The sequence below is a fragment of the Sciurus vulgaris genome, assembly GCF_902686455.1.
Source record: "Sciurus vulgaris genome assembly, chromosome: 12".
Taxonomy (NCBI): Eukaryota; Metazoa; Chordata; class Mammalia; order Rodentia; family Sciuridae; genus Sciurus; species Sciurus vulgaris.
The window spans coordinates 42336066-42351610 of record NC_136473.1 but is presented as its reverse complement, the minus strand read 5'-3'; the positions used below and the strand labels follow the sequence as shown (position 1 = coordinate 42351610).

The 15545-nt window shown below is 32.9% G+C and overlaps 1 protein-coding gene across 21 annotated transcripts in view; it reads right to left on the bottom strand.

Annotated features, from left to right (window-relative positions):
• Nucleotides 1-15545, bottom strand: part of ARHGAP12 (Rho GTPase activating protein 12) — a 437561-nt gene that overhangs the window by 53661 nt on the left and 368355 nt on the right. For all 21 annotated transcript variants that reach the window (XM_079105849.1, XM_079105850.1, XM_079105859.1 and 18 more), the window contains 5 exons: nucleotides 12589-12670; nucleotides 6213-6314; nucleotides 4912-5010; nucleotides 2059-2161; nucleotides 181-297 (listed from right to left, as the gene is read on the bottom strand). In XM_079105849.1, the coding sequence (XP_078961975.1) occupies nucleotides 181-297; nucleotides 2059-2161; nucleotides 4912-5010; nucleotides 6213-6314; nucleotides 12589-12670 (503 nt within the window). The remainder of the gene's footprint in view (nucleotides 1-180; nucleotides 298-2058; nucleotides 2162-4911; nucleotides 5011-6212; nucleotides 6315-12588; nucleotides 12671-15545) is intronic.

Here is a 15545-nt window from a genome sequence, read left to right as displayed (position 1 = left end):
TTTTAATATTTTATTTAGAGACAGAGTTCCACCTAAGCAAGTTGCTGAGGCTGGCTTTGAACTTGTGATCCTCTTGTTTCAGTCTCCTGAGCTGCTGGGATTGCATGCTGCATGTCACCGCACTGGGCTCATTTCTGATTTCATCCAACATTCATTATAAGTATGACTTTCCCTACCTACCTTTAATATAACCTTTTTCACGAACAGCTTGCAAAGTAGGGCGTCGTGTAAGAAACTTCTTTAAGTTTTTCTTGGTTTTTTTCTGTTCTGAAGAATCTATGCTAGATACTTTCATGGCTTAAGACAAACAAATATTAAGCAGTTCATAAAATACAAACATTTCTGAAAATCCACAGAGCAATCAAAACATATTAACCGCACATGTCAAAATCACAGTACAAATTTAATTATTCTATCTTTAACATAGTCGAGTAATGTGAAGAATCAAATTAACACAGACCCAATTTTTTTTTTTTTTTTATTTTGGCGGTACTGGGGATTGGAACTCAGGGTCTTGTGCTTGCGAGGCAAGCACTCTACCAGGAGCTATCTCCCCAGCCCCACAGACCCAATTTTAAGCAAAACTTTTCCTTTTTATCACTAAAAACTGATCACAACTGTTCCTCCTTTAGTATATGTGCAATAACATCTCTAAGTTATTCTAATTTATATTTCATAAATGAATCTACTTATCTTCTTTGATTCATTAATAGGTTTAGAAGATAAAATAACTACACACAAATCCATAAAATATAAGACAAACAAAAATTAGGAATCTGGATAATATAGAAATTCATACTTTAAGCTCTCATCATGATTATTCATACTCAAAGAACAGGAGTACCCAGAAAATGTTCTGCATTACCTCTGGTGCTGATTTATCAGTTATGATAACGCAATTTTAAAATTATACTTCTTGAAAATACATTTGAAGAAAGCTTCCTTTGATTTTCATGAGACACCACCGCAACACACACACACACACACACACACACAACTTCTTTTCCTTTTTTCCTCTCTTCTACATATAAAACCCTTGACTTTTGGGTTTGGCTTATTTCACTTAACATAATATTCTCAAGTTCCATCAATTTTTCTGCAAATGACATAATTTCATTCTTTATGGGTGAATAAAACACCGCTGCATATATATAATTACATTTTCTTTATTGCTTCATCTGTTGATGGACACCTAGGCAGGTTCCAAAGCCTGCCTATTGTGAATTGTGCTGCTATAAACATGGGTATGCACAGTAGTATGATGACCTTAATTCTTTAGGATAAATACTGAGGTGTGGTAAAGGTGGGTCATAATGGCAGTTCTATTCTAGTCTTTTGAGGAATCTCCATACTGATTTCCATGGTGGTTATGCCAATTTAAATCCCATCAAACAGTGTAAGAGTGTTCCTTTTTCTCCATGTCCTCTCCAGCATTTATTATTGCTTGTATTCTTGATGACTGCCATTCTGACTGGTATATTTGATATTTGTAAATATTTGATGAAATCTCAGTGTAGTTTTGATTTGTAATGGCCTATTTTAATAACATACTTCACAAGGGTCAGTGTTGGAAAATGCTTTTCTTAAAATTCTGCCTTCAGTTTTGTTCTTTCTGTATGTATGATCTGGAGACATGAGCGTGTGCATCTGTGCACAAGCACAGACATATCCTAGTCCAGAGAAGGCTTCCTGTGTCTAACAGGAATGGAATTATGGCACATATCCCGTGACTTCAGACTCCCTAAAGTTTAAGATTCTACATGGAATCTTAGGGAGTAACTGTATATTTTTAAGTCAATAAGCTTCCTAGAAGCTTTAACAGAAGTGTGCTATAATAGAGTATAACAATATTTTAAAATTAATCAGAGAGGCATACCATGAAGTTGAAAAATGACAATGAATGAATTAACAAGAAGAAAAAGTACAGAAAATCTGAGCTGCAACTACTCACTTATTGTTTTCCAATATTAGAGGCTGCACTCAGCTTTATATAGATATTTATTTAAATAGAACAAGTTCGCGCAAACCATTAGCAATGTAAGAAAAAGAACAACTTACAACGAAGTTTTTTAAGATCCTTGTGGTCTTTTTCTTTATCCTGCTTTTCTATTCCTGGTGAATCTGGTACTTCCTCTTCAATTCCTTCATCGGTTTCTACTGCCTATTGGTTAGATATTTTTCAAACACATATTACCTCTAATATGAGTTTAGTTTAGTAACAAAATTCTCAGAATGCTAAGTAATTAGCTTTACCAGTGATTTCAGAAACCAATTAGTATATATGGATGACTTACAAGAGATATCTGATAAATCTTTAAAAGTATCTTTTTCACCCTTGTGGCATTAATTTTGATTTCCGAAAGAAAAGAAAAAGAGAGGGAGGGAGGAAGGGAGAGAGAGGGAGAAGGAGAAACAAAGAAAATATTGCTAATAACTCATAGGATAAATAGGTATATCCTGAAGATGAAGCTACTTGCATATGAATGGCACCAACAGCAGTTAGGAGCAGGTCAAGCTAGAATATATGGTGATAAAACATAGCTACATTCTCTGACAGCAGGTAGGACTTACTTTCATGGATATGACAGCCTTATTGTCTATGATAACAGTATGAAAGCATAGTGTTGTAGCAATGTAAGATTTATATTAATAAAAACAGATGTTAGGAACTGAAAGAAAACCCAGAACTCATCTACAGCCTAACCAGGGCAACTTTTACAGGTTAAAAAACTAAATTTTCAAAGCTAAAAACTTTCTTTTGCCTCCCATATTGAGGTCTTTATTCCACAGAAGTTTATTTTTGTGCATGGGTTCCTGTTTCTTCTTAGACATCCATTTGTACCAATACATTTACTGAAAAGCTTATTCTTTCTCACTGTTCCACAGTGCTGGATCTGGCATGAGTGTCCACAGGTATGTGGGTCTGTTTCTAGGTTCATTATTATTTTTTTATTTTTTTTTAATGTCTTTTAGTTGTAGATGGACACAATGTATTTTTTTTACTTAGTTTTTTTTGATGTGGTGCTGGGGTTCCAGCCTCAAGTGTGCAAGGTAAGCACTCTAACCACAGAGCCACAACCTCAGCCCCTAGGTTCATTATTCTTTTTCACAGGTCTACTTGTCTATCCCTGCATGGATATGACACTATATTAGTTAATATAGCTCAATAAAATTATGATATATGACACAGTGAGTTCTTTTATTTTATTTTTATTTTTGAGAGTGCCTTGGATGTTTCTTAGCCCTTTGCATCTTTATATAAATTTGAGAACAAGTTTGTCAAGACCCACCAGAGAAACAATTGGGATTCTGAATGCGATTCAAACATCTAAAATCTATAAATGTATAAATCATTTGAAACAGAGATATATGTTGATATGACTGAATCTTTTAGTCCAAGAACTTGATACATTTTTCATTTAATTAGGGTTCTCAGCAGTAATTTTTCCTGCAGAGTTCTTCCTCATCTCTTGGTACATGTAGTCATCAGTATCTTTTGACACTTTGGAAATAGTACGTATTTTTAAACATCACAGTCAAAGGTATTCCTTTTCTCTTGACTTGGTACATTCCCTGATCCTATAGGCCTCAATAGGAAAATAATAAAACAACAACAACAACAACAAAATACAAAACACCAACGGCGACAAGGCCTGCAAAGCCTTGCCTGACTACTACACTAGGTTGGCCCCTAATGAGAGATTTTATAATATCTTGTATACCCTCACCAACATGACATTCATCCCATTATATTATATTAACTGTTATCTGTCTTTAGTATTCTTGTCCTTGACAGTAACCACCACAGAGTATATGTGTGGTATCTGCCTGCATATTTGTATCTTCCCAGTGCACAAGGCACTCACATATTTGTTAAATGAATGCATGCATATGCTTTCAAGGGACAGTGAACAGGTTACTATGATTACAGATGAAAATTCACATTGTGTAGTGTAGTAGGCACACCTGAATAGACAGATTGAGTTCAGACTGTTGAATTTTAATGGGACTCACAAGTTTCTGATCAGTACAGGATTATAAAAATGACACCAGTAAGTTTCATTTGCTAAGTATGGCACTAAGAAAGAAAGATGAGATTAAATTAAAAAATATTTAGAAGGCTATTCTTCTTGTATAAAGATATTAAGGCTTGTCTATCCATGGTTTCAGGAATAAGTGGAAAAGAAGGGACAGGATTCAGAAATATCATACATTATTACAAACTGCAAAGGAAGTATTTATAATAGCTTCATGACTAAAGTGCTAGAAGAGGTAAAAGTTCTCTTCTACTTCCCATAATTTTTCATTACTGTTACTGTCATGATCCTCCATATTGTTCAAGGTAAGAATAGTCTGAAGATGATAGCTCCTTTCTTTTCTTACTAGTATATAGCCTCAGAGTATAATTTTGAGAGTTTTGGAGGGTTGTTATAAAAATAAGAAAACCTGAGAGTACTGAACATCTTCAGAAGGGAAAGAGCAGAAAAACGAAAGAAGTGTCACTAGAACAGAAAGTGCTAATGAGGAAACAACAGTTATATTTATTTCAACAATTTTGTCTTCCATCTCTTTCCACCAAATAGTACTATTTCCAATTTGTGCAGTTATTGAATAAATACTATGTACTAGATACTGTTTATGCCTTCTTGAACCATCTTTCTGGACCAAGGCCAACCTAAACATTATTTCAAATACACTATCAGCAAACATTATATAAATGACAATGTTAAATCACTAATATCACCAGTAACTAGGAATTGCTAAAGTGACCATTGTCTTTCCCACTTCTGTCAAAATAAATACATATAAAGCCTTTTTTCATATGTAAACTAGAATTTGGATATGCAACAAGCAATTATAAAACCAAAAGAAAAACATCTGTGCAATAAAAATTTTATGTCAATCACATACCTGGTTACTGATAGTACTACTAAGAACTTTAAACCAATCGTTAATAACAGCATCATTATCAGATTGAATTAGCAGTTCTGTCCCTTGACGAGTTTTCAGCTTTAGAGGCAAGTGGGGGTAGAAAGTATTGTCAGTAATTTCAAAAAATTAAATAAATACATTCAATTCAAAGTTCACAAAACCACCAGTAGATCAGTGATGAAAGGTAGAAGTATTATATAGCTATGGAATATCATTTACTACAGCATAAAATAATCCCAGTTTAATTATTTCATAAAATGTGAAGCTGTTTTTCATAAATTCCCAATGAAAATCTAGTAATTTAGGATCCTAAACTCCAACACAAATGCCATAGTACTTGCTGAAACTAATATAGTTCATTATTTAAAAGTAAATCTGTTTCAAAGCTGAGCACTTAAAAGTTATAAATAAATGAAATATGCTTTTTTTTTTAAAAAAAAAAACAGGGCCTGAGACATTTCTCTGATTATAAAAGAATATGTGGAAGGGGATAAATTTTCAACATTTTTCTACTTAAAAGCAAATATAATGGCTGAGTACAAAGACTTCTGGAATCCTGACACTGTCATGTGAAGAAGCCTGGGGTAGCCTCCTTCAGGAGAGAGATCTTATGGAAAAAGTGGCCTAACCATCAGCAAGCACCAATCTCCAACAGAAGAATGAAGTCACCTCAGACCATCCAGCTCTACACAAGTCCCATGAATGGTCCCAACAGAAAGCAAAAGAATCAGCCAGATCAGCCCAGGTAAATGAAGCAAATGAAATGCCTCTTTTGTTAAGTCACTGTTTTGGAATGGTCTGTTGTGCAACAATAAATAACGAATAAAGGATCATACATAGATGTGGAGGGTTTTAAATAACCAAATGGAAAGGTCTTACTTTTTATTTTAAAGACTTCATTTTTTTTTAGATGGGTTTTAGGTCCACAGCAAAACTTAAGAGGAAGGTACAACATATTCCATATACTCCCTGCCTGCATACATGATAGCCTCCCCAACATCGTATCTCCCTTAATTTACTTTTTAATATCCAATGTAGTAGGTAAAGGAAACCATATCATTTTTGCCGCCCGAAAAAACTTGTAATATACTGTCTGAGTCCCAGTAACTTATGTAAGTGAAGCTCATTTTTGCACCACTTCCCCCCCCCCCTTAAATTATGGTACAAATTGACTGAACTATGCTTTAGTTACAATGAAAGATTATTCCCTCAAATAAGTCAAAAGCAGAATCCAGTTATTATGGGTTAAATGGGAGTTATACTAAGAAAAAAAAAATTACCTCAAATACATTCTTTTTGCTGGATTTATCCTTCGATGCCATCTCAATGGTTGCTCCCCTGAGATCCACTGTGAACTCTGGTTTGGACTGGTTACTCCCAAACTTTATTGTAGAAAAAAGGAAAAACCTTTATTTGTTATTCATGCATATGTGTGTACGCAAAAGAATTAAGACCAACTTTATATTATTAATATATCAAATTGGAGCTTATCATGAATTCTTCTCTTTCTGTATTATAAAAGAACAATTCCTGCTTTGAAAAATGTCTAGAAGTATGAGTGTACAGTTCACAGAAAAGGATATAAAAAAGCTCAATTTCCATCATAATAAAAATGTACAAATATATAAAATAAAGCCACACTGAAATCTTTTTTTCACTCAGAGTGGGAAAGTAATATCCAAAATTATGTTTGTGAGGCTATAAACTAATATGCCCTTATATGCTAGAGTGCTATAAATTATAACAACTCCTAAAGAAGAAAAATGGGTAATACTATTATTTGTAAAATGACAAACAAATATATATGTGGCTCAGTAGTTCCATTTCTTAGAATTTGTCCTAGACTCTATAGGGTTATATAAACTAACATGTTGAAAAAGGCAAAAAAATATTCTTATACAAATAATACCAGGCAGATATCAAGTACATTTTCCATCTAATAAGTATTCTCTAATCCTGATTTTGTGCTTTCAAGAGTTATTTCCTTATCGACTATTTATGTTGTCACAAACTAACAATAACTTATGAAAACAGAAAACCCTAAGCTCCATTTTCTTTTATTCAGCCTTTTGTCAGAAATTATAAACTAAAGCCAGAAGCTAAAAACCCCAACAATTTAATGAAAACTGTGAAAAGAATGGGAATAGCTGACATGTGGCTGAAAAGAAAAAACACTTAGCTATTTACTATATTTTGCTACCTAGATAAGGAAAAGATCAGCAAATAGAAAATGTGTTTAATATATACTTATTCTGTATCTTGCCATTGTTAACTTACTTTTCTGTTTAGTCTGCTAATTAAGAATAGAAAATAGCATTCCTGTAATACTTTTGGTTTGGATGTTTTATTCTAATGGCTGTTTAATTATAATTTAAAAGTCATGAAGTGTTACTGCAAATATTTCCTATATTTGATATAAGAAATTTCATTTGCTAAAATGTTTCCAAATCAAATTATAATTGTCATTGGAATTGGCTTTGAGCCACTGACCTTGTGATAACTTATTCACTATTTGAAATGCAAATAACTCTACTTAGTGGCTCCACATTTAAGATATGGTAAGGCTTCAACAGTTCTTTTACTTTTTCCCAGCTAGCAGTGTGAACTTAAATAATGTACTTAAGTTATAATAAAACATAACAAAATTTAGGATTTAAATGAAATTATTAGTGGAACCATGATGAAATTCATAAGATTTTAACTGTTTTCTACAAAGTCTTTGCTTTTAAAATCATTCTAAAAACATTTAGGGGCTGGGTATATAACTCAGTGGTAGAGTGTCTGCCTTGCATGTGAGAGGCCTGGGTTTAATCCTTAGTTTTGCAATATAATAACAACAAAAATCTGATCAATGAGCACAGATAACTTCCTGAATAGAAATGATACATCTCAAAAGTTATGAAACTTGAAAATGCACTTCAAAATGGCAAAAATCATTATGTATTGTCATTATACGTTCTGTAGATGTTTGGCTATAACCTAAGATAAAAATAACCAAACAATTAGACATAAAAACAATGACATGAAATGGAATGCCAGAAAAATGAACTGATATGGTTGGCAACATTTTTTGTTTGTTATTCTTTCCCAAAACTTAGTCCCATTTTTCTACAATCACCTCCCCACCAATGTACTCATGGCAAAGAAAGAAAAAGAAAAGAAAAGAAAAGAAAAGAAAAGAAAAGAAAAGAAAAGAAAAGAAAAGAAAAGAAAAGAAAAGAAAAAGGAAGGAAAGAGGGAGGGAGGGAGGGAGGGAGGGAGGGAGGGAAGGAAGGAAGGAAGGAAGGAAGGAAGGAAGGAAGGAAGGAAGGGGAAAAAAAGGAATTTTTGTGGCAAGGGGTATGCAACAAGAACACATACAGTGACAGCTGAAACAGGATCAGACTTTACATATGCAACAGCAGGCCGACGACTGACAGAGTTTTTCCAAGAAGAAAGCAGCGAAAGCAAGAACTCAGAGACTGAGCCCTGTTGGCAGAATGACTTGATGGGAAAAGGGAAGAAAATGATGTCAAAACAGTGCACAATGGCAAATGGCACACAAGAGAAAAAAAGCATAATGGAATCAGAGAGGACAAGAATACAATTCTATAAGCAGACACAATACCAGCAAAGCTAAAACTTACAGGCATTTTTTGCAGAAGCACTAGAATTTATCTGAAAGTATTTTCTGACTTTGTTATTATATATTCATGCTTTATAGGATTTATCTTCAACAGAAATGTCTTAGCCTATATTCACAACAGAATACTTGAGGGGTAACAGAAAGGGTTCACATCTGGTTCTCCTACCATCTTGCTAAGCAGCCTGCTCAGAAACCTCTGAGCTTCCTCTGGTGACGAGATGAGCAACTTTCCTCGGTATCCCCTTCAAAATCATCTCTTGGGAGTAAGCAGTTTTACCATCTAGCCTGCCTTCCCCTTCCTCTAGGAAAGAAGTGATTTTTTCCTTTAGGTGACATCTGGCAATGTCCAGAGATATTTTTGGTTCTCACAAGTAGAAGTGAGAGTGCTAGGCATCTATTAAATACACTGTCATACATAGGACAACCCCGCTACAACAAAGAATTATCTGGCCCAAAGAGGGGACATTTTTAGAAATTTGAAAGCATGTATAAATGAATGTTTGAATCACTACTGATATTTGTGGGATGATTTTTAATTCTTAAGGAATATAATGAGTGAAAACTGAAAGGGAGCACAACATACATTGCCAGTTTTCCCCACTGCATTATAAGCACTGAAGACAGGGACCATGTTATGTACTTCCAAACCCCCAAGTTTAATACAAGGCCCACAGCACTAAAGGCTTTTATGCTTGTTGTCTGGGAAAAAAAAAAAAATTACATACCCACATTTCTGAGGTGAAATGACACGGGAAAAACAACAACAACAACAACAACTATAAACTTATGTTACTGATAAAATGATCTGGTGGGTAACTTAATATTTTCCAGAAAACTATTCCAAATGAGAAGAAAAGGTCCTTGGGTAATATAGCATCTGAGTAAAATTTATCTTGTAAAGTAAAATTGGAGAGAACAGATGTGTATTTCATTTACTCAATTCTAACTATCCATTCTCTGAAAAAAGAGCATGAAATGTTAAAAAAAAAAAAAAATTGCATTTTGAATGGGTGGGTGATTTTACTTAGCATTCTATCGTTGAACACATGTCCCGGAGTAAGCAGAAGATTTGAACCTGCTATTTCTTCAAATGGAGCACCCAGGGTATTTTTTTGTTTTTAAATTTTTGGTACTAGAGATTGAACTCAGGGACACTTAACCACTGAGCCACATTCCCAGCCCTTTTTATATTTTATTTAGAGACAGGGTCTCACTAAATTGCTTAGGGCCTTGCTAAATTGCTGAGGCTGGCTTTGAACTTGAGATTCTCCTGCCTTAGTCTCCCAAGCCACTGGGATTACAATAATGAGTCACTGGGCCTGGCTCTTAAGATTTTTATACTAAGTATGAATTAATTTTTTAAATGTAGCCACTTAACATAAACCATCCAAATTCAAATGAAGGACACCGAAGGAAAAACTGCTCCTGATGAAGATCAGCTTCATTATATCACCTTCTTAAGGGATGGGATACTCAACAGTTTTCACTACAGGTAATTTTTGTCCTTTTGTCTTTATGTTAGCCTTAGACTCTCATCCTCAAGTAAGATGTGATTCTACTGTAGAAATAGGGTATAGTTTGCCTACACTAGATCTAGTTGGTGACCAAGCAGAGAAACAAAGCTAGATTTCTTTCAAATCCTTTTAAACATTCCAATTCCAGAGTTAAGAAGCATCCTGCATATTTCAACTTTTGATATTTACTGAATGTAGAATTTACCAAAGCACATTACATACAATAACATAGTTTTGCTTTGTTTTGTTTTGGTACCAGGGATTGAACAAGTGGCGCTTTACCACTGACCTACATCCCCAGTTCTTTTTATTTTGTATTTTGAGACCAGGTCTCACTAAATTGCTGAGGCTGGCTTTGAACTTGTGATCTACTGCCTAAGCCTTCTGAATTGCTGGGAAGTAGTCACCATGCCTGGCTACTTCACTCATAGTTTTTATTTAATATTACTCGGCTTTTACAGAACACTTAGTCTTCATTCCCTTAATATACGAAAATGGTAAAGCAAGGCAGTCTGGAAAATGAGCCATAAAAATAAAGATTAAGAATTGACTATAAAACCAAGTATTTTACCACATCCTAGATCTGTTTTGTATTTATTGAGATTACAAAACAGTACAGCTGTGTTTTATTAATGTATACCTGAAATTGTATTTTAAATATAACAATATTAATAAAATTTCATTTATAGGTAAATATCTGGTGAACTTCTAAAACTAAAAATTCATAAAATATTCTACAATTTCAAAATTGCCTACCTTAGTGAATTTTAAACTTTTGTTTCACTACTGCCACATGGTAACACAGTAACGCACCTTTAAAAGCTAAGCAGACCTTGCAACTTAATCAGCATTAATGCCATTTATGAGTTCTGAATTACATAAGGAGTTCTACAGTGAAAACTTTAAATAAAATGCAAACATTCTCTACAAATGATTATGTGCTGGATATTAACTTGGTATCTTTATACTTAAAAAGAAGTTTTCATTTTTTAAATCACTTACAAACCTGCCTATCTAAAATGATATGCCTCGTTTACCACACTGCTTTATCTACTTGCTTTATTTTATATACCATAATCTTCAATCTTTAAATATTAGTAATTATCAAATAGGTGACAATTACAGTTTGTTTCAGGTATTTTGTTTTTATTTATTAATCTCTAATTATTCATTCCTTTTCTTTCACATTTTCTTCCCTCAATTTCAAATAAAAGTTGAGCCACAGGAAGGAAGAAATAATCACACATTCCTCTAGAAATGCATTAACAAACAAAAAAGACCATATGCTTTACCTCAGAGAAAAGGAGGACATAATTATCAATCTACTTTAAGATAAATCAAGTCAAAATTTCAATTTTTTAATATGAAAGTATAACACAGTTCATTTCCACTGTACTGGGCAAAGAGCAAATCAAAAGATTAGTAAAGCAAAACAGAAGAAATATTCTAGAATGTTCACACTCATGGTCAGCTTGTATTTTTAGGTCGCCATGTCAGAGTAGTTGAGAAGTAGCATGCTTTATGGCATTCATGGTTCAGAACAATGCTACACAGTTCCATTAAAAAAGGAAGTGAATTTTATAAATTAATGTCTCTTTCATCATCTTATGATCCACAGGTCCTGTAATTGTATGAAAATGTTGGTAAGGTAGGATATGAAGCACACCAAATACACTTAGAATACTTTCAATTTAAATTTTATTTGAACACTTCAAACTCAATTACTGAAAATTTTTAGAAATATCCAGAGCATGGACTCTGGAGACAAAATAGCAAATTTCTAAACCCAAACCTGCTCATAGTAGTTTAAAACCTTAAGCAAGTTATTTATCTTTTGATACCTCACTTTCTCTTCTGTGATGGAGGGACATGAGGAAAAAAAAAGAGCTGTCCCAGAGTTAAGAGGATAAAATATACAAAATCCTCTGTAATTAGGACAACAGCTGACACACGTTAAGCATTCAAAAAATTTTTGCAATTACATGCCACAAATTATTTTTAGTATTTGTATTAACAATGAATGGAGTAATAACAATAGTAAACACTCAAATATACAAAACAAGGGTCAAAATCCCCAAAGTAGAGATGACATTTCTTTTTTTTTTTTTTTTTTTGACTTTATACACAGACACTGACACCTGAGTCACTGACTGATTACAAGGGTCAGATCACAACAGAAGGTGGGACTTGCCAAATTACTGCTTAATTTTCTGACTAAACACCTGAAATAGAGACAGAAAAGGTTTAACATTCTACAAATGAATCAAGAATGTCTTTGTTCTATCAAGTCCATACTTCAGCTCAATGGATAAAACTGAATCTACTGATTTAAATAATACAACTAATTAGACTTCTCTAATTAGCCCTCTTCTTTCTCTTACAAGTCAAAATGCATCTTCTAGAAAACTTCATTTATTTTTATATGCATATATACTGTAACTAGAAGAACTCTGGAACTTACTGAAAAATCCAGGCATAATAAGAATAATTCACACAATTTTAGAGAGAAAAACTTACCCAACTTGTGCTACTTCCTTGAGTTTTGGTAAAAAGTAAAGATGAACCCTGCAATACTGCCCAAGAAGACAACCAGTTCTTTCTGCAATTACAAAAATGACCAATTAAAGCGCCAATGTTTGGTTCTTCTAACCAAATTCCTTTACTGACATTCTAATTACTTTTAGTGGGGATATGATGCTAACAGAATTTACAGACATTTATGCTTCCAACCTGATCACAAAGGCCTTTAAACAAATGAATTTGATCAGAAATTTAAATTATCAGAATAACTATACCAAAATATCTAATTATTTTCATGTGGAACTAATAGAGCACAGTGTTATCAAGGATGTTAATGTTTTTTAAGTCACCAACTTAGAACATATTTGGTAAGAACTTATTATATAATTAAAAATTAGACATGTTTATTATCTCATTCACCTAATTCTTTACAGATACAGACTGTTTTATATTTCTTGGTTATCTCCTTTCCCCAAAGGGGTAGTAAAGACTAGGTACATTATAAGCATATAATAAATTATGCATTGATTGGCCACTGAAATTATTATTTTTTAGATTTTTAAAAAATTTCATGAACTACAAAGATAACACAGCTATGGAAAAACTGAATATAGACATGTGTAAAGGAAAAGGCCTCTGTTTCTTCTTCAATCCACACTCCAAAGGTAACCAATGTTAACATTTTTGCACATATGCAGCTTTTCTAGAATTGTCGTATTTCCAGGACTCAAGTACACTCACACTGAATAGGCTATTACCATTGTTCTTATCTAGAACTTTAAAGCTGATCAATGTTATCCATTCAACCTCCCCCTTCATTATCTTTAACTCTGTATTACAGAGTTTTGCTTAAATATCTCTTCCATTGGAGCTGTAAACAGTGTTTCATTTATTCTTATATCTATTGCAAGCCTAGCAAACTACTTTTCAAACGGCATGTATGACTGCATATAGAAAAATAAATAAAAATTAGCTTATAAGGAAATTCAGTTGCTGGAAGTTATGAAATCCATGAACACTAAGACTTTATTAGGGTTTCCTTATAGACAAACATGGTCAGTTTTATGAAAACATTATAGGCACTCAAAAGAAGGTTTATTTTCTATATTCAAAATATAGAATTTAATACCTGTCAATAGACCTAATACTTTTTATATCTGTTTGATCATTGTGGGCTTAAGAGGAATGAAATAAATAAAATCAACTACTACTCTATTTTTCCATTATTTTCCATAGTTTTGTTTACGATTGTTGATGCTACTTTAGTTGGTAAATGGTAAATGGCTATTCCTTATGATTAGATCTTCATTGTGGATCTACTGTAATGCTCTTTCATTTTATAGTGGCCACCTCTGTGATGTTTAATGCTTTTCTCTCTAGACTAGAACTCTGTCTGCAATTAATATTCCTTCTTTACTTTCTATATCTTGACATGTCATTTTTTTTTTTTAACTTTCTTGAATCATTTTAGGTGTTTCTTTTATATATAGTATTTAATTGGGTTATGCTTTATGTTTCAATTTGAGTATTTTTTCGTTTCAACAGATGAGTATGGTTCATTTGCATTCATTGATATTGACATAATAGATCTATTTGGTGCTTACTGAGACACCATTTTGTTATATTCCTATTTTATTATTTCACTGTGTGGCAATCTTGAGATATTTTGGAAGGAATTATTTTTATTTGTAAATCTACAATCTCAGAATATCATCTACTGCATGCTACCATAAAAAAATGCTTAAATTAGCATATTTCCACTATGAAGTCAGTCTGTAACCTCAAAGAAACAAATCCTAGTGTTTGTTGACAATAAAAACTTAAAACTTTCAACAACATGGATGAACCTCAAGAACATGATGCCAATAATTAAGTTCCAAAACATATAAATACTGTACGATTCTATTCATATATCGTACCTAAATAGTCAAAATCCTATGATTTTTTACACAGTAAAAAGTGTTCACCAAGGGATGAGGAGGAGAGTAGAGGGGTTAGCATTTAGTGGGTAGAGTATCAGTGCTATAAGTTGAAAAAGTCCTAGAGATCCATTGCATAACTACATGCACTACTAAACTATACACTTAAAATGGTTAAGGTGGAAAACAATGTGTTTTTTTAACACACACACATACACACAATTAAAGCTTCAGAAAGGATTTTGGAGAACATGGCACACTGCAATTATGATTCTGAAAATTTCCCAAAATATAATGGTTTTTGTGATTCTTTGTACAAAATAAAATGTGTAAAGATTAGAAAAATTAGCAACTCAATGAAAAAGTATTTCCAAGTGCCCAAGAAAATACTATAAAATTATGCACAGGTAAAAATCCACTTGAATGCAATAAAGACTAATGGTTTTTAATGTAGCTGAGTATGAAAGTTTGGTAAGTTTTTCAGTCTTCACTGAAAAGAACCTTTAGAAAACTAACATTTGTAGAGTTTTGGTGTAACAGGAAAACATACATAATTATACCACGTAAGGAAGGATTACTTTCTTGTACTCCAACCAAAATAGATGTCACAAAAGACTTTAAGCAGAGAAGAGCAGAGAATAATTCTACCATCTTCTATTATGTCAAATACTAAAGATTTGCAAAAATGAAAAAATGCTTCTCTTTTCATGGAATTCTTTTTTCTTAGAAAATACAGAATTTTTTCTTCATAAAAAGTTATTTGTATTTGTAATAGGTTATTTTTAAAGATTTCTCATTTTAATCTCTCACATAAGTATCTATAGATATAACCCACACAAAGGCCCTTAGAAATACTCAATAATTTTTAACAGTTTCAAGGTGTCTTCAGGCCAAAAAGCTTAAAAACCACTAGTATATGGGAGATTAAAGTAACAATTTCACTCAACTCCATGTAAATACATTTGAAGATGATGAAAAGGATGCTGAGTAAAACATAAAATTACAAAAAAAGTATTAAAAAACAAGTGGAACTTC